This window comes from Piliocolobus tephrosceles, chromosome 19 (assembly GCF_002776525.5).
Source record: "Piliocolobus tephrosceles isolate RC106 chromosome 19, ASM277652v3, whole genome shotgun sequence".
NCBI classification, from domain to species: Eukaryota; Metazoa; Chordata; class Mammalia; order Primates; family Cercopithecidae; genus Piliocolobus; species Piliocolobus tephrosceles.
In genome coordinates this window covers 36,142,776-36,162,924 of record NC_045452.1, presented here as the reverse complement: position 1 = coordinate 36,162,924, position 20,149 = coordinate 36,142,776, and the positions used below count along the sequence as shown (strand labels likewise).

Genomic DNA, 20,149 nt, shown 5'->3' with positions numbered 1-20,149 from the left:
GCTGTTGCGACCTGGTGCTAGTCCCTCCTGACAACCTCAGTGTGTCCTGGTTCCTGCCACAGAGAATTAGCCCTCACTGCTCCATGCGCCAGGACACGCCCTCCTCCTCCTCTTTCCACACCTGTCTCCCGGCTGCTCACTTGTACCCACGCCATTACTTACTGCTGTATTCTTTGCTTTTTCCAGACTGATGCACCCACCAGCTGCAAATCTCAGGCCAGCTACACCCAACACAGTTGAATATTGCGGACAAGCTGAGCCAGACAAAATCATACATGACTCCACTTCTAAAAGCAGGCAAAACTGTAAGGTTTAGTGAACCATATGTGTAGTTTGTAAAATAATAAAAGCAAAACGATTATTGCAAATGTCAAGATAGTTTCTTTTAGGAGGAAGAAGAATTTTATGGCCGGGGAGGGCTGGCCTGGATGCTGGCATCGTGCAGCTTCTTGACCATGATGATCACCTTGCAACTGTCCTTTAAACCAGGTCTAGCTTTTAGGTACTTTGCTGTACGTATCATGCATCTAATTAAAAATGTAACAGACATGGAAGCCAGCTAAGAGATACAACATAAGCATAATTGGGAGAACCATAAGAAACAAGCTGGCTGGGCGCGGTGGCTCACGCCTGCAATCCTAGCACTTTGGGAGGCTGAGGCGGGTGGGTCACCTAAGGTCAGGAGTTCGAGACCAGCTTGGCCAACATGGCGAAACCCCATGGCGAAGAATACAAAAGAGTCAGGCATGGTGGCGTGTGCCTGTGGTCCTAGCTACTCAGGAGGCTGAGGCACGAGAATCACTTAAACCAGAGAGGCAGAGGTTGCAGTGAGCTGAGATCGTGCCACTGCACTCCAGCCTGGGTGACAAAGTGAGACTCGGTCTCATAAAAAAAATAAAATAAAAAAGTAAGCAAACTTAGAACAGATGAAATATTTGATAGCATCCATCCTTGAGTTCCTGGGCTGAATTGCACCCACTAGTGGCAGATTTCCCCTAACACGCTGCTAGACTGTTTGCTAATATTCGATGTGCAGTTTTTGCATCCATATTCAGAACTTGGAGGCCCCTGTAGTTTTGTGGGCCATTTTGATCAGTATCACACTCAGTTCATAGAATTTGGAAGCAGACCTTTTTCTCAGGTTGGAAAAATAAGTGACGCCAACTTGGGCCTATGAGACTGAGATGCTGGGCATCTGTCACAACCTACGTCGGCCATCACGCTATTCGCCTAATGTTATGTGGAACCCATGTGGCACAGACCAGAGCTCAGCAGGGCAAGGCCACTGGGCCTTTCTAATTCCAGAAGCCAACACATCCTCTTTCTTTTTCTTTTGAGACGGAGTCTCACTTTATCAGCCAGGCTGGAGGGCAGTGGCGTGATCTTGGCTCACTGCAACCTCTGCCTCCTGGGTTCAAGTGATTCTCCTGCCTCAGCCTCCAGAGTAGCTGAGACTACAGGTGTGTGCCACCACTCCTGGCTAATTTTATTTTTATTTTTTGTATTTTTAGCAGAGACAGTGTTTGATCATGTTGGCCAGGATGGTCTCGATCTCCCGACCTCGTGATCCACCTGTCTCGGCCTCCCAAAATGCTGGGATTACAGGCGTGAGCCACCGTGCCTGGCCCAACACATCTTGCTGTTGGAGCTAGTTTGTTAGATTGTCTGTGACCTGCAGCGAACAGCATGCCGGGACAGCCTGGTCCGCTTAAGGTCTCTGAAGCGGTTTCCTCTTCTGCAGAGCGAGACTCAAGGCCAGCTACAATAAAATATAAAGCACTTTATTCCCAGACTGAATTTCACATTCCCCGTGAATTTTACCAAAGACGTGATCAACATAAGATTTCTAACTTTTAATTTGCCAGGTGTGACTTTTTAGCTCACTCTCAAGTTTCACCATCATTTCATGAAAGAAAAGTTTTATTTTGGAAATATCTAAACATACGTGACAGTAGAGAATGCAGTAATAAAGCCCACAGACTTTACCCTGTGCACCCCAGTTTGCGTCCGTAACGCAGAGGACCCAGGAGAGGACAGCCCTGAACGTGTTCCACGTTATGGCGCTCTCCGCGTGGCTTGTTTTTCATGTTTGCCAGGCTCCAGGGGTTCGCAGGTGAGCAAGACACAGAGCCTGCCTGGCACGTGCTGTGCTGCTGCCCTGGAGAAGCGGGGCTCAGATCAAAGCAGCACTTCTAGGAACCGCCACTCCGCTCCCAGAGCTCCCTTTGGTCCAGATGAGCAGCCTGGGAAGTGAGAGGCCCAGGGCGATGGCGGGGTAAGAATCTCAAGGGCTTTGTAAGTAGCAAAGCTGGACCGGGGCCTCGGGGCATGGAAGCTGAATTTTACTTGCCCTGAAACCCAGACATCAGCAAGGGGAGTTGTGGTGACAGGGGACAATGCAGGAAGAAAAGGGAACTCTTCAGAGTAGCTCTTTATCCATAGCCATGTCCCACATGGCTTGTTAGTGTTCCGAGACTCAGAAGTCTTACATTCCGTCGCACAGGATTGAGAATCAGATTTTGTAATGCTTTTCTTCCTCTGTGCTTTGAATTGAGACTTTTTCCAGAAATCATTCTCCGGTCTGTTCCCTTTTGGTAAATTCTAGTTTAATCCTGAACTAGAAAAGAGGCAGTGGCCACATCACCCCTGTAGACACTGCCGTGGGTGCAACGCCAATCCCTGCCCCATACTCAGTTCATTTGAAGGCAACGAATGGTCTCCAATTAGCAGGGCAATGAGCCTGTTCATCATGGTTTTAGAAATATTTAAAATGATTCTTATCTACTTATAAACACATGCATCTGGTAAGCTTGTTAGGCCTCCTGACTCAACAGCAAGCAAAAGAATGGTGCAGGGAGGCCGGGCACGGTGGCTCACACGTGTAATCCCCAAACTTTGGGAGGCCGAGGCAGGCGGATTAGGAGTTCGAGACCAGCCTGGGCAACATGGTGAAACCCCGTCTCTACTAAAATACAAAAAATTAGCCAGGCACGGCAGCGTGGGCCTGTAATCCCAGCTACTCAGGAGGCTGAGGCACAGAATCGCTTGCACCTGGGAGGCGGAAGCTGCAGTGAACCGAGATTGTGCCGCTGCACTCCAGCCTGGGCGACAGAGCGAGACTCCGTCTCCAGGAAAAAAAAAAAAAAAAAGCTGCAGGAAGCACCCAGGAACTGAGATAATTCAACACCACTGTTGAATCAGACGTGCTGATACCGTATTTAACGTTTATTCTGGAAGCTGTTTGCCATTTGGTTTTATGGCTCAGCAAATGTCATTTGATATTCAGGTAAGAAACAATTCACAGTGGTATTTGGACCTGAATTCATTACAAATCAAAATTATTTCAAGTGGCTTTTATATTCTTCCTTCTTTAAAACCATCTGCCTGGCCCTTGCACCTGTAGAAAAGCTGTTACTCAATCTGCCCCGGTGGGCCCCACGGACTCATCTTACTGGCCGAGATGTGCACGCACCAGAGGGGCAGCAGCCCCTCCTGGGCACTCGTGCTCGTGCTCACCTTCCCACCTCAGCCGCCTCACAGACCCACGCTGGCGAGGGGGAGTGGGGACCGGGGTGACAGGCTGTGTGACTGACTGTGAGCTCCTCTTACCACAATGTCTGAAGACACTTTTTATGGCATTTTGATTCACATTTTATCTTTTACTTTTTTTTTTTTTCTTTTTTGAGACAGGGTCTCACTCTGTTCTCCAGGCTGGAGTACAGTGGCCATCACACCTCACTGCAGCCTCGGCTTACCGGCTTAGGTGGATCCTCCCATCTCAGCCTCCTGAGTAGCTGAGACCACAGGCATGAGTCCCCACGCCCAGCTAATTTTTTGACTCTTTTGTGAAATGGGGTCTCACTAGGTTTGTTGCTCAGGCAGGTCTTGAACTCCTAGACTCGAGTGATCCCTCCTGCCTCAGCCTCTCAATGTCATGTACATTTTAAATAGGCTTTCTGATTCTTATCAGTTAAGAAATATAAACTTTTGCCATCTTCCCTCCTTTAGACTGAGTGGAAATTAATAAATGGCTATAACTGACCAAAGTTAAGGTAAAAAAAACAAAAAACATTTGTACCGACTTTTTTCGGAAACATGGAGTATAAGGACACAAACGAAACGACCCACATCGCCAGACACTGCCGCTAACCCGTGTAAAATTATCATCTGCTCACCACCCACATCGCCAAACATTGCTACTAACCCATCTTAAATTATCTGCCCACTACCCACATTGCCAAACACTGCCACTAACCCATCTAAAATTATCTGCCCACGTCGCCAAACACTGCCACCAATCCATCTAAAATTATCTGCCCACTACTGTAATAGACAAAACTATTTTTTTGGAAGAGGCAAGGTCTCACTGTGTTGCCCAGGCTACAGTGCAGGGGCATGATCATAGCTCCCTTCAGCCTCCCAGGTCCATCAACAGCATCGCTGTTTAGAACTTCATCACATACAAATGGGCTTTCATGAGATACACTGGTCAAGTGGTACGTCCTGCCAGCCTTCACTGGGTGCTGTTAGGGTCCAGCCACTCCCCCACTCCACCAGCAGGATCTCTGTCACTGTGCACCCACGAGGAGCAGAGCAGGGCAGGAGAGCCTGGGCGATTCCCACTCAGAGCCGGGAGGTTTTTGAGGATGAGGTACGTGGACACCTGGGCACGGTCTGGAACGGCCTCACTTGGAACGTTTTGGTCTTAGGAATGAAATGCTCAGCCCCCAGCACTGACTTGCAGCAGGAGCCCCACACCGCTCAGCTGGCTGTCACCACAGTCACACCACCAGCATGCGCCACCCGAGTAGCTTGGGGAAAGTAACACCACACAGAGTGTTTAAAGACTAACGGCAGATCTGCACCGCAGGCTTCTGTCCCCCACAGCCATCCGCATTAGGAAACACGGACACAGACCACCGGCCCTCAGTGTGCCGCACGGGCATCCACGCTCCCTCCCACGCGCCTCCCGGGAACGCACTGGGTTCTTGACACAAACTCGCAGGAATGAGAAGGTAACATGGGTCGGGCCCACCCACTGTGTCTCATCACAGGATCAGCCTTCTTCCCAACATCGGTGCAGTCTACACTGTGTCTATTGATTGCAGCTAAGCACTTCTTCATTAACTAGTTACAAAAGAGACCTCACAAGGCTTTCCATGACAGCCTCGAGAAATTCTGGATTATTTGTTAACATGCAGATAACAAGAATGTTTCCCCTCACCTGGTATGTGTTTTAGTTCATGCCCTAAGATAAAAAATATGATTTCATTCATACTCAAAGTGGTAGATGAATATTAACATTTACCTCCAAGATGACTAGCAGATTTACAAAGCAAGAGAAATTTAAAGAACTTCCACAAGAAATAAGTTACACCACAAATACTGTTATCACTACAAATTTTATTCAGAAACCCATCTTTGTATGTTTTTTTTTGGTTGTTTTTTAAAAAAAATTCCCCTTATGAACTGGTTTGGTCAATCAACTACAACACTTTCTAGCAGACATAAGGTAAAAATGGCATGGCTCAGAATCGCCCAGATCTTTCACGATCTCTCGACCGCCTCCTGTCACGCTCCCGTCCGCCGCCACCTCCACCACCGCCACCGCCACCGCCACGACCACGGTCTCTAGACCGAGAACGACGCTCCCGGGATCGGGATCTTGATCTATGCCTGCAACCAAGGAAAAGAAACAAAACCATGCCATCCAAACCAGAGCATGCAACACAGAACCACAACTCACACTTCGAAATGCCACGCATCTCAAGTCAACAGCACTGCTAAAGAAAAGCGCTGCTGAGGAGACTGCACGTGGTGACCGCGAGGCGCCGTGACTTCAGGTGTTAAAAGTTCCAGGGGAAAACAACGTGCAGCTTAGAAACGAACAGGTGTACACCCTCCACCTTCTGTCTTCCTCTAGCACCGACCCAAATGATCACAGGAAATCCTCATCAAAATGAGCTGGACACATCCAGCTTCAGCCCGCAATGACCCCATGCTTCAGGCGCTCATGGCTGCTGTGTCCATCAGGCCAGTTTTTGGGCTGGAGAGAGCAGAGCTGTTTTTCTTTTATGCTTCTTTAATGCTGACAATAAAACAATCACCACCCATCTATTTCCTAATCCATGTTTAACAGAAGAGGGAGGAGAACCTCTCCAGTCTCAGAACTCAATCGGTTCGATTCTGACATCTTGATTTTCTCTGCTCTGTGACCTGGCTGTCGGGCATTTAAATGCAGGATCAGACAAATGTGACCACTGGGCCTGATTCTGCCAGCGTCCCGAAGGGAGAATGCCACCGATCCCAAGACATAATGAAATGCCCTAAAACCAACAAACAAAACCAAAAGAAACCCCAATGGACACGTGAAGTATTTAAAGCAAAAGCTTTTCCGACCTGTGGCCCAACGCAAATTCATCAACTTGCTTAAAACATTATGAGATTTTTTTGCGATTTTAAAAAAAAGTTAACAGCGATCATTACTGTATTTTATGTGTTGCCCAAGACAATTCTTCTTCCAATGTGTCCCAGGGAAGCCATCCCTGATCTAAAGGAGGTTACAACATCTATTTTTCTTCTTCTTTGTAATATCCGGGAGAATAAACTGCATGTCACTTTCTCCACGAGCCTCATGTCCGTGGCCGCCCTGCTAAGCGCCCTCTCGCTTGGATACTAAGGTCTGTCCTCTACTTGAGAAGTTGGATAATGAAGTTACCTGTATGCAGGTGAATATTCTTCTCCAAAGAGGACGTGGATATTTTTAAATAGGTATTATGTTCTAAGCAATTGCCTTTTGAAAAACAGAAATGACACCTATGCCACATTTTTTTTTGGAAGGGGGGGTGTGAGGGCTTAACGATGGGCACAGGATACTCACTTCTTGCGACGGCGCCCATAGAGCTCCCGCCGCAGCTCTCTGGAAATGGGCTTCAAATGCATGAAGTTGCAGAAGCCGCCTCGTGTGCATTCTCTGTGGGTTGGAAGGAGACACTTACTACCTTGTGTGCACACAGCCCCCGACTGCCCTCAGTCCCCAGGTCACTGGTCGCTCCTCACTCACCCCATCTCATACTGACGGCAGCAGGCTTCTCTGAAGTCCGTCACGGGTGACAGCTCGGCATGGATCGGCTGTCCATTAAACCAACGGTTATTTAAGTCAATCACGGCCTTTTCCGCATCTTCCTCACGGCGAAACTGAAAAGACAAAACAAAAGTGCTTGTCATCCACGCTTTAATGACACTTTCTCAGTCACTGATCCAAGTATGTATCAGAGAGATGTACACACTCAGGGATAAGGTGCAATAGTATTATAGGATAATTTAAAAATATTATAGTATTATAGGAAAATGTAAAATTTTCAATGAGATTAACATCAAGATAGTTTAAGATTTAGCCAAATGTTGCTTTCATTTTCAAATTCAACTGGTTAAGGGAGCAAATATGGCTGTGTAAGCAAAGTTTTACTCACTAAAAAAGAAAAAGAAACCAAACATGTGAGTAAACCTAACTTTTCCTTAGTCCAAACAACTTCTAACCAACAGGTACCAAATATTCTACACTGGAATAATGATGGCTGTGGTGTATCATCCGTCCTTCCATTCTGCTGGCTGGGCGCATGTGCAGGCCGGCCACTGCCATACACGACACAGTGGGTAGGCGCCGAGCCAGTGCACCTGAGCCCTGCTGTGCACCCCAGCATCCAGGATCTCAAGGTGCACAGCGGCAGGCACCTCATCCTCGCCTGTCAGCCTTGGCCCCACACACTAAGCGGCCACACCGCCATCTCGCTCTCGCCTGTTGGCCTCAGCTGCGGCACACTAAGCAGCCACGCTGCCGTCTTGCCCTGGCTCCTACCTTGACGTACACGTTCCCCACCAGGTGGTCTCCCAGGTTGTCACAGACGTTCATCTCCTCAACTTCCCCATACTTCTCCTCCATCTCTGTAAAAACCTCCTGAAGGGAGATCACAGTGGTTTAAGACTCGTTATACATTAAAACGTGTCATTAGATATAACTCATGTACGTTTATTAGCGGAGAAAATTTTAAATCCTTCCAAACAGATACAGAAGGTCAACAGGTCTATCTCTGAAGTCAGTACAGAGGTCAATTCTCTCACCTCAAAAAATTCATCATAGTGTTCCTGCATCTCAACATCGCTCACGGCACCTGGAAACAACAGAAATCTTGCTGGTTAGAACACGTTAACTGAGTGAACTCTTGTGCTTAAACTCAAACCGCTACAGTAACACACGAGATTATCTAGAGAAAAGCCTGGCAGAGCTGCACTCTGCAGGAGCACTCAGGAGACTGAGCCACATGGCTATTTGTGAATGGTGTCCAGTGTGGTGAGATTGTAAATGCCCCCGTGACAGTCTCGATTCTGGCTACTAAAATGTTAAAATCACAACCAGCTTTAATCAGCATCAAAAGGGCCACATTTTCAGAAAGTGTGAGGAAAAAGGTGACTCTCAAACTATCAATTTTTTTTTTACCCCCACAAGATGCAGTCTCGCTCTGTTGCCCAGGCTGGAGTGCAGTGGCACCATCTCAGCTCACTGCAACCTCCACCTCCCAGGTTCAAGCGATTCTCCTGCCTCAGCCTCCAGAGTTGCTGGGACTACAGGTGCCTGCCACCAGGCCCGGCTAATTTTACTTTTATTTTTATTTTTAGTGGAGACAGGGTTTCACCATGTTAGCAGGCTGGTCTCAAACTCCTGATCTCAAGTGATCCGCTTGCCTTGGCCTCCAAAGTGCTGGGATTACAGGTGTGAGACACCACACCTGGGCTCAAACTAAGAAATATTAGAACTTTCTTCCTTTGAAGATTTAGAGTAAAGGCCAAGTAAGCACACTGATGTCTTCCCTTCTTCTATAAGTTTAAAATGAAACCTGAAAGCAGGGTCAGTGATTTAAAAGCTTATGCTCCTAACTAGTCTTTTATGGATGGCCAGCCATGGTATGCTCTCCAATTCTTCCTCATGTATGTGATTAAAACCCAAGCAACCATGAAGACTCAGTAGGACAGTTACCACTTAACATTACGGTATTGTGGATGCCCTCAAATAAAGGGAATGTTACAATGTTTTGCTGATGAAAGCTTTTTTTTTTTTTTTTTTTTGAGACAGTCTCACTGTCGCCCAGGCTTAAGTGCAGTGGCACAATCTTGGCTCACTGTAACCTCCGCCTCCCAGGTTCAAGCAATTCTCTGCCTCAGCCTTCTGAGTAGGTGGAATTACAGGCACCCGCCACCAGGCCCAGCTAAGTTTTGTATTTTTAGTAGAAATGGGGTTTCACCATCTTGGCCAGGAGAGTTTTGAACTCTCCTGACCTCGTGATCCACCTGCCTCAGCCTCCCAAAGTGCTGGGATTACAGGCGTGAGCCACCGTGCCCGGCGCAAGCATTCTTATGTTTTACATTCCCAAACTATTTTCATCAGTTTATTCCTCAAAATTCACATGTATTAGGCAAAATCATGTCTGTTGCATAGGTAGATTCTGCAAATTTACACTCTATCTCTAACATCACTCTATCAAATTTAATTAATTTTTTTTTTTTTTTTGAGACGGAGTCTCTGTCCACTCCAGGCTGGAGTGCAGTGGCGCATTCTCGGCTCACTGCAACCTCCACTTCCTGGGTTCAAGCAAATCTCCTTCCTCAGCCTCCCAAGCAGGTGGGACTACAAGCATGCACCACCATGTCTGGCTAATTTTTGTATTTTTAGTAGAGACAGGGTTTCACCATGTTGGCCAGACTGGTCTCAAACTCCTGACCTCACATGATCTGCCCACCTCAGCCTCCCACAGTGCTGGGATTACAGGGGTGAGCCACTGCGCCTGGCCCATTCTATCAAATTCTAAGTTCAAATTCTAGAGTTCTCTAAACCTGAGAAATCACAGAGCTGGTTTATCAACAAATATGTTCAAATCAGCTAGACTAGGGGCTGGCAAAAGCCTGACTGGTTTCCACATTGGGTCGGCTCCCTTCGCCTGTGCACCCAACGTGGGCATCTGACTGCTGGCACAAGGGTCTTTGAGCTTGCTCAAAACTCTTTTTATCTTTTTTTTTTCTGAGACGCAGTCTCGCTGTCTCCAGGCTGGAGTGCAGTGGCGTGATCTTGGCTAATTTTTGTAGTTTTAGTAGAGACGGGGTTTCACCATGTTGGCCAGGATGGTCTTGATCTCTCGACCTTGTGATCCACTCGCCTCAGCTTCCCAAAGTGCTGGGATTATAGGCGTGAGCCACCGTGCCCGGCCCCCTTTTTGTCATTACAGATAAAAAATAACTTCTTATTTTCTAATTCTGAGAATGATTTAAGTTCACTTTCTAACCCATCTGGAGCTGTTTTAGTTATTTTTGAACTTCCAGGAAACTACTTTGCTTTCAAACCCTGATTTTATTAAGTGTAACTGCTCGGACAGCCTGCCAATCATATCACAGGATACCCCAATTGAAAAGCTGCTGGGAATGTGCGTTCCTCCCTGAGCAGAAATCAAGTTACAAACGGCCAAAGAAGCCTGTTCCAAAGGGTGGATTTTACTATTTGAAACTCATTTCCTTTTCCACATCACAAAGAATGTGAAGAGGAAAAAAATATCTACATGCTCAAAGTTTTAGCAGCTCTGAGAAACGGTTTTGTGGTGATTATTTTAAACTATTAGCTATATTTATTCTGCTTAAAATGTTTCAATCAAAAGTGACTTGAAAGGCAGAGACAAATGCATTAAGATACGATTAAAAACTTATTTATGACTCAGCTTATGTTAAATACAACTTGGAAAATAAAGCAATTTTCTTACAGAAATATCATTCTTAAACTGGGATTGATAGTTAACTTTAACCCATGCATTTGATGCTTATTTTTCTACATACTAAAGGATATGTTAAAAAGAGCCAGTAATTTTAGGTAATTGATTTCTTCCTAAAATGACGAATCAGAATTTCATCTAATTTGTATAATCTGGACCCCAGAATTGGAATATAAGGTAATTGCTAAACTTTTAGTTTGTAGCATATGCAAAACAAAAGTGCTGTGAACTGCAAATAAAGACACAAAGAAAACTAATACAACATTCTATTGTCAATAAAGCATACACAGTCCCCAAATAAACGATCAGGGCAAAGAATTAATTACTGTTACTTAGTCATCTACTTCCATTCACTTTTATCCCAGGGCAGGAATGTTAACAAAAATTATTTAATAAGTGCACATAGAAACATTTCCCTCCACCTATTGATCTTATTTCTTTAAAAACAAAAGAAAACAAACAAACAAAAAAAACAGGTATTTTAAACCAAGGGTTACCAAGTAAATCCTGCTACCATTCGACTCAGGGAAAGAAATCTCTACTATCAGGTCAGTATTAGCACTGAAAAGCATTTAGTTTGTTGGCAGGAAGAGTTGACAAGAAAATCTCATCCACACATAGAAATGTGCACCACTGTGCACAAGGAAGCACAACCCCGAGGCCTCCCGGTGTGGGGCCAGCTCGAGAGGGGATGTCCCCTGGGATCATCTACCCTGTGTCGGTTACCCTATTAACTGAGGGGCTCTGGGTCAAGGGTGTACACAATTTAGGCCTGTAGATATCCAAGGGTACCTGGATTTTTACTGCTTTAAAACAGAATGGTGAATGGGAAGTGTCTGTCTTTGGACTTTTTGATTTTAACAAGAGTCCAGGTGTTCATTTTAATTTATCCATAAATGACTGAATTCCAATAATTCTCTAGTTGGATGGCTGTAAAAATCAAATTTTAGTTTTCTGAACTTTCCAATCATACTCATCTGTATCGCCTTCTCTAAAAATTATCATTAAGTAAATATTCACAACCTAAATTTAATTTCCCAGTACAGGAAGAAACTGGTAGTATCTACTGAATGCCCAATTTCGATCTATTTCTAAATGGAGCAAACCAATTCCATCTCCTAGAGTTGGAGACTGTATCCAGGCAGTGTGTGGGCAGAACGGACCATCTTTTCTGCCAAGGGCCTATGTGAGTGGAGCACCCCCACATGGGTTAGACGGGTCAGCACAGGGCTGGTGGGTGAGGAACTCAGGGGTCAATGCAAGCTGCAGACCCTCATTTGGGGAATGCTCTCAGAACAATGCCCTCACAACTAAAGGGTGCACTCCAAAACGGAGTTCAGGGAAAAAAGGCTAATGAGAAATAAAATCTCAAAAAGTAACTTCAAAAGTTTGCTTTTTAAAATTCCAGAAAGTGAGAGAAACATTCAAATATTGTTGCTCTTAAGAGGGAAGACTATGACTCGATGTTTAATTCCAGTACGTTCTCTCTAGGATGACGGCCAAAGTAAAGGAGGAGTGGGCAGCAGCACCTACAGACTTTTTTTTATAGAGGGAGTCTCGCTCTGTCACCCAGGCTGGAGTGCAGTGGCTGGATCTCAGCTCACTGCAACCTCTGCCTCCCGGGTTCAAGCAATTCTCTGCCTCAGCCTCCCTAGAAGCTGGGATTACAGGCATCTGCCACCATGCCCAGCTAATTTTTGTATTTTTAGTAGCGATGGGGTTTCACCATGTTGGCCAGATTGGTCTTGAACTCCTGACCTCATGATCCACCCGCCTTGGCCTCCCAAAGCGCTGGGATTACAGGCGTGAGCCACCGCGCCCGGCCCAGCTCCAGACTGTTTTAAAGGGCACCCTTGCCAGTTACTTTTTCCCTTAACATATGGTGGGAGTTCAGATCTCCAACAGAGGTTTCCGTGGGGTCAGTGGGACAAAAGCTCCTTGCCACCTCTAGTGAAACGTGGTCCTTGACACTAGCACGGCAGACCAGATGGAGTGGACACTGAGCTCTGACACGCAAGCCCAGGGAACCGGGGAAGGAACTTGTATGAACTTACAGCGCAAACCGTCAGCAGACTGGGAAGAGTTTTGAGGGTTACGGTAAATGTTCAAGAGGGCAATGGTCTGAAATACAAAACGCAACAACTTTATATTATGGAAAATTAAAGGTAAACACTTAACCGGCTGCCTCTGGCAAGTGCTTCAGTTGAGATTCAGTGCTGAAAAAAGAGCAAGTTATTTTCTTGAGAAGCAGAGGCGTTTTCTTAGTTGGTGGCTGTCTTGAAATCCCTAACACTGCAGTCTAACAGAGGTCTCATGATATGCCAATCTTGTACTTCTGCTTACAGAACGTGAAAACTCTCCTTTTCGAAATTCCAATTCAGGTAAAAGCACAAATAGTTTGCCAGGCTAGCACCAAAATGTTTAGATGTGACAGAAAATTTTTAATGAACTCGGAAAGAATAATGCTTACATAAACTGATGGAAAAAATTACTGTATTAGAGAAATACAATTGTTACATATCATGAAATCTCCACTTCCTGGAGGAAAAATTATAATGGTGAAATAAAACCCACACTTATTGGGCAACTTACCTTATTGATTCCTTAATATTCCTAAGAGTTTTAATTTTACAGAAAGAACTTAATAAAGGCCAGGGGTTCAGTCACTGTAAAGACCAATGAACGGCTCAAAATGTTCAAATCCATTTCACATGGACGGACCTGCTCTCATGACAAATGTCAATCAATGGAGGTGGCCGGGCCAGTGACCTTCCCTAGAAGGGAAAAGCCTCCTGAACATGGCCAAATATCAAGTTCTTGCTGTGTGCGCCAAGGAGTTCCAGCACCTTGTCCTGTTTGCAACAGCTCTATGTCAGCAGCTCAGAAGCCAACATTATTTGTCTCAATTAAGAGTGGGCTCTTTAACACCATTGTTTTAAAAAAATTTCTCCAACTGTGGGACTTACAGTGTGAGCCGTCAGCCGTCTGTGCACTGTTTTGGGGATTACGATAGATGTTTTGAATCAAGATGGTCTGCGGGGAAAAAAAAATAAAAAGGGGAATTCTACTGGCTGCTGTGCATATATTAGACAATTGCAAAGAGACAATTTGTTTGCAAATGGCTAAACGTTTGTTTTTTTCCCGCAAGTCAGACACTTGTCTTCTGAAGAGTACACCAAAACCATCATATTATGAAAACAGAGTTTCAGCAGTGACTTGGGTCAAGTCAGCCAGCAACCAAGAAGGAACTGTATTGTTTTGAGTAGTCCCACGTTTTCAACGTTAAAGTGTTTAATGCAAAATAAATAATAGAATAGTAACATTTTCTTGTCCTTCAAGCTAGCAGACACCAATATGTGGAAAAATTCACATTGATAATCATATTCCTCACACAAGATAATTTTTCAAAACCAAATGTGTAACTCAGCTGTCTACAGTACATCAAGTTCTCTGGTCTCCTAGCAAAACAGGCACACCATACAGGTTTGTCAACTGTCATGGACACCCGGCTCTGATTTACACTTTCTTGGTGGGATCTCTGTTTACATAATACAATAGCTTAAAACATTTGCTCTTTTCCAATCCTTCTTTTAAGGAAAAAAAATCCTTTTAGCCCTTGTGCTTTAAACTGGATCAGGCAGACTTGAAACCTTACACTGTACCGTTCTTCTTAAAATCAAGTTGTCTGAAAAAACAAACCATGTTTAAGTTAGTAGGCTAATATATTACATGAATCTTAATGTCCATATCACTGTAAGCAGCTTATAAAAAACCCACCCTGAATTATGATTTACAAGCTAAAGCAATCACTCGCATGACTTAGCTAAATGAATTTTTAGTCTCAACAATATGCATGTGAAGCAGTTTTGTAAGTGGTGGTTTTGCAAAACCAACCAGCTCCATTTCTAGCCCTGTTTAAAGGGGAGTGGCTGTATGAACAGTCCCTCAGTCAAAGGTGTGCAGCCGGGAAGCCCACCTAAGAGGGAGGTCTGACCAACTGTCCACGCTGAACCACGCAGACTCAAACAGGCACCTGCATCAGGGCCCCGTCTCTTCCCTAAGCCGTCAAGTACTGCCCTGAGTCAACTGAACTCAAGCCTGGGAAGCTTCCCAAAGCTGATCTGACTGAGCTTTGAACTGAAATGACCATAGCATGACAACTCTGATGAAAAGCTAAACTGAGCCCAATTATTCAACAGTAAAATTCAGTTGGTCTCACTCAGGTGTTCTGGCAGTGGCTATTTAATAAAGGAAGCTTACCGTGAAGAAGTAATGCAGTCTAACGGGAAAGCCAGGGGTGGCTAGGATAGCCTAAAACCAACCCAAACAAACCCACACATCAAACTAGGATGCTTAAGCTGACACATACTACTGACCCCATCGAGCTCCAATGGACTCTCCCCACCACTGATCTGGAGCACCTACATTAACTTTACATTTCACATGCTCAGGTAATCTATGATCCAGAAAAACATAAAGAAAGTGCCTCCGGCCAGATTAAAGAAAACTTTTACAATAGGGAACAGTTGATTTCTCTCGGCCCAACACTTGGGACACTCCCCAAAATCAAAGAACTGGGTGGCACCTAAGATGCTTGGTTACAGCACAATCCACGGCCACTGGTTTAGTTAGGGGAGCCTCAGTTCATAAATCAAAACATTAAGGAAAAACCAATTACAATACGCAAAAAATTTCAAACTGGTTCTCCAAGATTTTGAAATTCATAAAAAGAAACATTTTCAGAGCTATCAAAAGATAGATTGCTGTTATACTAACCACTTGGTAATAAGGATAATGGAAGGAAAAGACATCATCCCCTTCCCTTCTAAAAACGCCGTGTGCTATGGGGTCGTCCATGGGCTTCAACCAGAAAAAACCCACGTCTCCTTCTCCCAGCTCACTTACACCACGTGGTAGATTTTCTGAAATGCTGACAGATGTGAGCTCAGAGGCAGAGCTGGCAGCTCCCAGGGGCCGCACACTATAGCTACTCAACAGCTCAGAGGCTGCACATTTAGACTTCAAGGCTGGGTTAGAAGGAGCTCCCCAGCCCTCCATCTGGAAAGACGTGAGCACAGATTTTCAAATTTCAGGTGTTCTCATCAACTTGGGCACAAGTTTTCTGCTCCTATTAGAGGTGCCTTCTCCCTCTAATCCGTAAGTGATCCTTTACAGTGTACTAACCTTTGCCTTTTCTTCAATTAACCAAAAATAAAACTATCAAAAATCACAACTTTTGATTGAACTGACTCAGAGCAGATCCAAGCCCAAGATAACAGGCACTCCTCAACTAACCTAACAGACCTGCTAGGAGTAATTTACGGCCCACTTTCTACCTTTCAGTTTCATTTTTCATGTTTCCATGACACAACACAACTCGCTGTTTCCTCAACTAGTGATGGGAAAGTGAGGACGTAGCCAGGGAAACTCGAGCAGCAAGACGGGCCTGGTGACAGTCATGCCAGCTTTTAAGGTGGCTCCATCACCTCTATTGCCTGGAGACAGCAAAGAGCAGAAAGCCCACTCCGTGTCCACTGGTGCCTGGAAGAGGCTAAGCCACGGCTGGCATGGCTACCCCCTCTGGACCCATGTCCATTACAGGGGGTACGGAAGATGGCAGGGCAGCAAATATCAGGCACAGCCTACACACGAACATCAAAAACTAATTTTTAAAGTTTCTCTAATGATAAAAACAAGGAGTGGTGGCCTCAGGCCTTCCACTGGAAGTGGCTCACCTGCCTCACTGTCATTAAATAGAAGAACACACTTATCAACACAAATGGAAAATGCAACCACTAGAGAAAAAAATGTAGAAATTAACTGTCTTTGAAAAGAACATGAAGTTTTTAAATTTACATGAAAAAAAAAAAAGGGCAAACAAACCTGGCTAAACGTCGGTTTATTGTGCAACCGAGAGCACCTGTCTCCATGACGACATGCTCCAATTTTGAAATAAAATGAACAGTTGACTCTGTAAGGGAAAATAAGAGCTGATTATTTTGCTGGGAAGATATCAAACACATGGAAATATATCAGCAGCATGACATATACTATCAAATTACTTTTAACCTCTCCGAAACATGACACAGACTTTTTTCCATGGTATTAAGCACCTCCTCTTCCTTGCTGTATTTTAGGACAACTTAACTTCAACTTCCCCTTCTTCAAACACAGTACTCGTTCAACAAAGACTGTTCTAACTCAAACCTGCCTCCTCCTCATTCAAATCCCCTCCACATTCCTAACTGCACAGCTGTTTTTTTTTTTAAAGGGAGTACTAAATTAGTCTAAAACTAGATGTAACTTTAGCCTAAACTTAACTAAATATTCTCTAGTTCTCCACGATGAAGTTCTCTCTTGAAAACACTGGTGCAGTGAGGGTTAAGATCCCAACCCTGCTACCAGCTGCTTGGGCTTGAGCAAGTCACCCTAGCTCTCAGATGTCATCTGTAAATGATGACAACGCCAATGTGGCACTGTTCGGAGAGTCAAAACATATGTATGCTTCACATATGGTGCTCATGAAGTGCTATCATTATCTAAGGAAAATGGAAAACGAAGTTGAGAATCTCTCTAAACCCATGACACCAGACCCATAGGGAGTTTCAAAAAATAGGTCTGAAGTAAATCAATTCCCCTGGTCTCAATACACTGAAAACAAGCTATTAGGGGACTGACCAAACCCCATCTTAGGAACCACCTAATGTCACCTTCTGTCTCCATTGCAAAGCCCTTCCTTAATACTGTTCAAATACGCCGACAATTCAGATCCATATCCAATGGAACCAGCAATCATGCCGGTGTGCCAGCAACATCAGGGAGGGAAGCTGATCTCTTACTAGACAGACTCTCAAATTCAAATTCAATTTTTTTTTTTTTTTTACCAAGTGCCATTATGTTTTAAACAGTCAATCCAGAGTTAAGATCGAAGGGCCTCAACCTCAGTGACATTCGATGGACCATGAAGACTGACTAGCTACTGATTTATCAGGTAGCAATAAAGATGGTAAAGTCTGAATTTATCAGGAGAGGAAAGTGATCAGATATATTTGTAAACTTATAGGTCTTGAGATTATCTAACTTGATTAGACAATAGTATATCTTTAGGAAGTCAACTAAAAATAAAGAAAGCTTATTTAAAAACTACTTCAGAATGGGCAAGACCTGGGCCTCAACAATTAATATCCAATTATTCCATACAATTAAACCACAGACACACTATTAGGATATGCTTGAATCTAGAAAACATCTATAACTTCAAACATAAGCTGAATATTTTTTAATTGGTAGAAACCCATATTCTATTCTTAGCTTAAATAAATAATTAAAACAAAGTTAATAGAAACCATCAGCTTCATTTTTTAGGAGTTGATCCTGTTTCCTGGAAGCTAAAACCCCACGTCTCCCTGAAAAGAAAACACAAGTCACCTAGATTAAATAATCAACTTTTCTGAATTAAAACCATGATCTTTACAGTATAGCCCAATAGGTTGAAATGTGGTTGCTTATAGCAGAAATATAGGGAGATAGACTTTTATAAGACAGAAGTCATGCCACATGCAAATATTAAAAGGCAAAATTAATGATGCCCCGATCCTGTATGTGTTAGTTCTTCACCCTAAACTCAGAAGAGCCTCTTGTTCCACTAGAGCTGGTCTATTCATTCGCCAAGATCATACCGTGAGTTCCTTAAGGATAATATCCAAATTTTCCCCATGTTTAAGTCTCCAGAAACTGGCCTGTAGTTGACCCCCACTCAATGTTTCTGAAGTGACTATAACTGGTAGATTTTGGCTTAAAATTTTGCCAGAAAAGAAATATAGCCTCCTCAGCCAAACAACACAGGAGATTCTACCATGTGTGAAGAGGACATTTTACAAGATAGATTCCATCCTGGAAAAGAGAAACATTTTAAATAGCTTTTGAAAAAAGTGGCACTAAAAACATCTATGACGAATTTAGGGGTTTATCATTAAAAGCATAAAGTCATGTTAACTTTGTATAGCACTGAAGAATGCCAAGATAACTACTTGAAGAGTAGATTAAACCAGATGCTGGGTCTTTAGATTTTCAAAGTAAGAATTATCCTTCAAACGTCTGAAAACATTCCCTTTAGTCTAAACTACAGCCAACTAACTGGAAATTAATACGTGCCAAGGTGGTAATTATACAAAGCTGAAATTAAATGTTTTGTTTTTAACCTAACGATTGATTAGGAAAGGCATGCAACCTTAAGGAAAAAATCGAAACATTTTTTTCCTTAAATCAGAACTGTGTCTTCAAGAAGTCACCGACTTACAAGTTTTCAACTTAGACGATGGGTTTATCTGGGCATTAAAGGCATTTTCGATTCATGATGGGTTTATCGGAACGCAATCCCATCGTAAATCGAGGAGCACCTGTATTTTAAGAGCGGATCACGTCTCTTGTGGTTAGACAGTTAATCCAGGAGTCTCCACCATACTTTTCCTTGTCATATGTCCTTATTGCCGGCCCAGTGGTCGCTTAAACAGGCAAGAGGCTGGCTAAGTGGATAAAACACCAACGCTTAGGACCCTAAGTTAGATAAGCGACTGAATACTGGCAAGGCTGGTACCAGAGCTTGTTCGACACAGGACATTAACAGCTCAAAGCTGGAGCAAACGTGTCCACATCGAAAAGGCCCGGATGCTCCAGGCAACTTTCAGCGCCCCCCGAGGCGGCTTCCGGGAGCCGGCGGCTCGGAGGCCCGGACGTCGGGCGATCAGTCAGTCCAGGCCTCAAGGCGGGAGAGAGCTCCGCCGCGGGGCCCCGAAAAGAAGCCCCATTCATTCACCCCGCTCCGTTTTTCCCCCGCGCGGCCCACGAGGCGGAGGCGGAGGCGGCGGCGGCGGCGGCGCGCGGCTCCGGAGGGCGCGCAAGGGGCCGGAAGGGCCGCCGCTCCTTCCCGCCGCCGGGCCCCTCCCCCCGCCGCCGCCGCCGCGCCGGCCCGCCTGGGCCTCCCCGGTCGCCCTCCCGCCGCGTCAGCCACCCCGCGTCCCGATCGCGCCCAATCCCCGGCAGGGGGTCCCACTCACTTGTCTTTCTCGGTGCCGAAGATGGAGGCCAGATACTCCGCCATTTCCCACCCGCCGCGGCCGCCGACACTGCTGCCGACGCCGCCGACCCTGCCGACGCCCGCGGGAGACGTCACCCGGACGCGACCACGCTCTTCCCCGCCCCGACGTGGCAGCGCTACCCAGTCAGGCGAGGCGCTGCCTGAGCGGGGGCGGGACGCATGCGTGTAGGGAGCACGTAGTGCGCGTAGAAGGCTCCGCCTTTTCGGCTTTGGGAACTCGCGCCATCTGCCGGTTCCCTCC

General features: G+C 45.2%; 1 protein-coding gene across 3 annotated transcripts; it reads right to left on the bottom strand.

The window, feature by feature from the left end:
- Positions 1-5,383: 5,383 nt before the first annotated feature.
- Positions 5,384-20,018, bottom strand: U2AF1 (U2 small nuclear RNA auxiliary factor 1). 3 transcript variants are annotated; one of them, XM_023192250.2, is made up of 9 exons: positions 19,868-20,017; positions 16,695-16,782; positions 13,778-13,844; positions 12,866-12,932; positions 8,122-8,171; positions 7,859-7,957; positions 7,064-7,197; positions 6,881-6,973; positions 5,384-5,676 (listed from the first exon to the last, which is right to left on the bottom strand). In XM_023192250.2, the coding sequence occupies exons 5-9, from the start codon at positions 8,149-8,151 to the stop codon at positions 5,529-5,531; spliced, it is 504 nt and encodes a 167-aa protein (XP_023048018.1). In that variant the 5' UTR covers positions 8,152-8,171; positions 12,866-12,932; positions 13,778-13,844; positions 16,695-16,782; positions 19,868-20,017; the 3' UTR covers positions 5,384-5,528. The 3 variants fall into 3 exon arrangements, with proteins under 3 accessions (XP_023048018.1, XP_023048014.1, XP_023048008.1); XM_023192246.2 differs by lacking the exon at positions 12,866-12,932 and having other exon boundaries at positions 19,868-20,018; XM_023192240.2 differs by lacking the exon at positions 13,778-13,844 and having other exon boundaries at positions 19,868-20,018.
- Positions 20,019-20,149: the final 131 nt, after the last annotated feature.

What these genes read in the sequence shown, in the direction of transcription:
- U2AF1 (XM_023192246.2), bottom strand. Translation starts at nt 19,911, where the DNA reads ATGGCGGAGTATCTGGCCTCCATCTTCGGCACCGAGAAAGACAA. An exon ending in ATAAACCGACGTTTAGCCAG is followed by an intron (nt 13,845 to 16,694) that starts GTTTGTTTGCCC and finishes TTTTCCCCGCAG; the next exon opens with ACCATCTTGATTCAAAACAT. An exon ending in GACGGCTGACGGCTCACACT is followed by an intron (nt 8,172 to 13,777) that starts GTAAGTCCCACA and finishes TGTTGTTTCCAG; the next exon opens with GTGCCGTGAGCGATGTTGAG.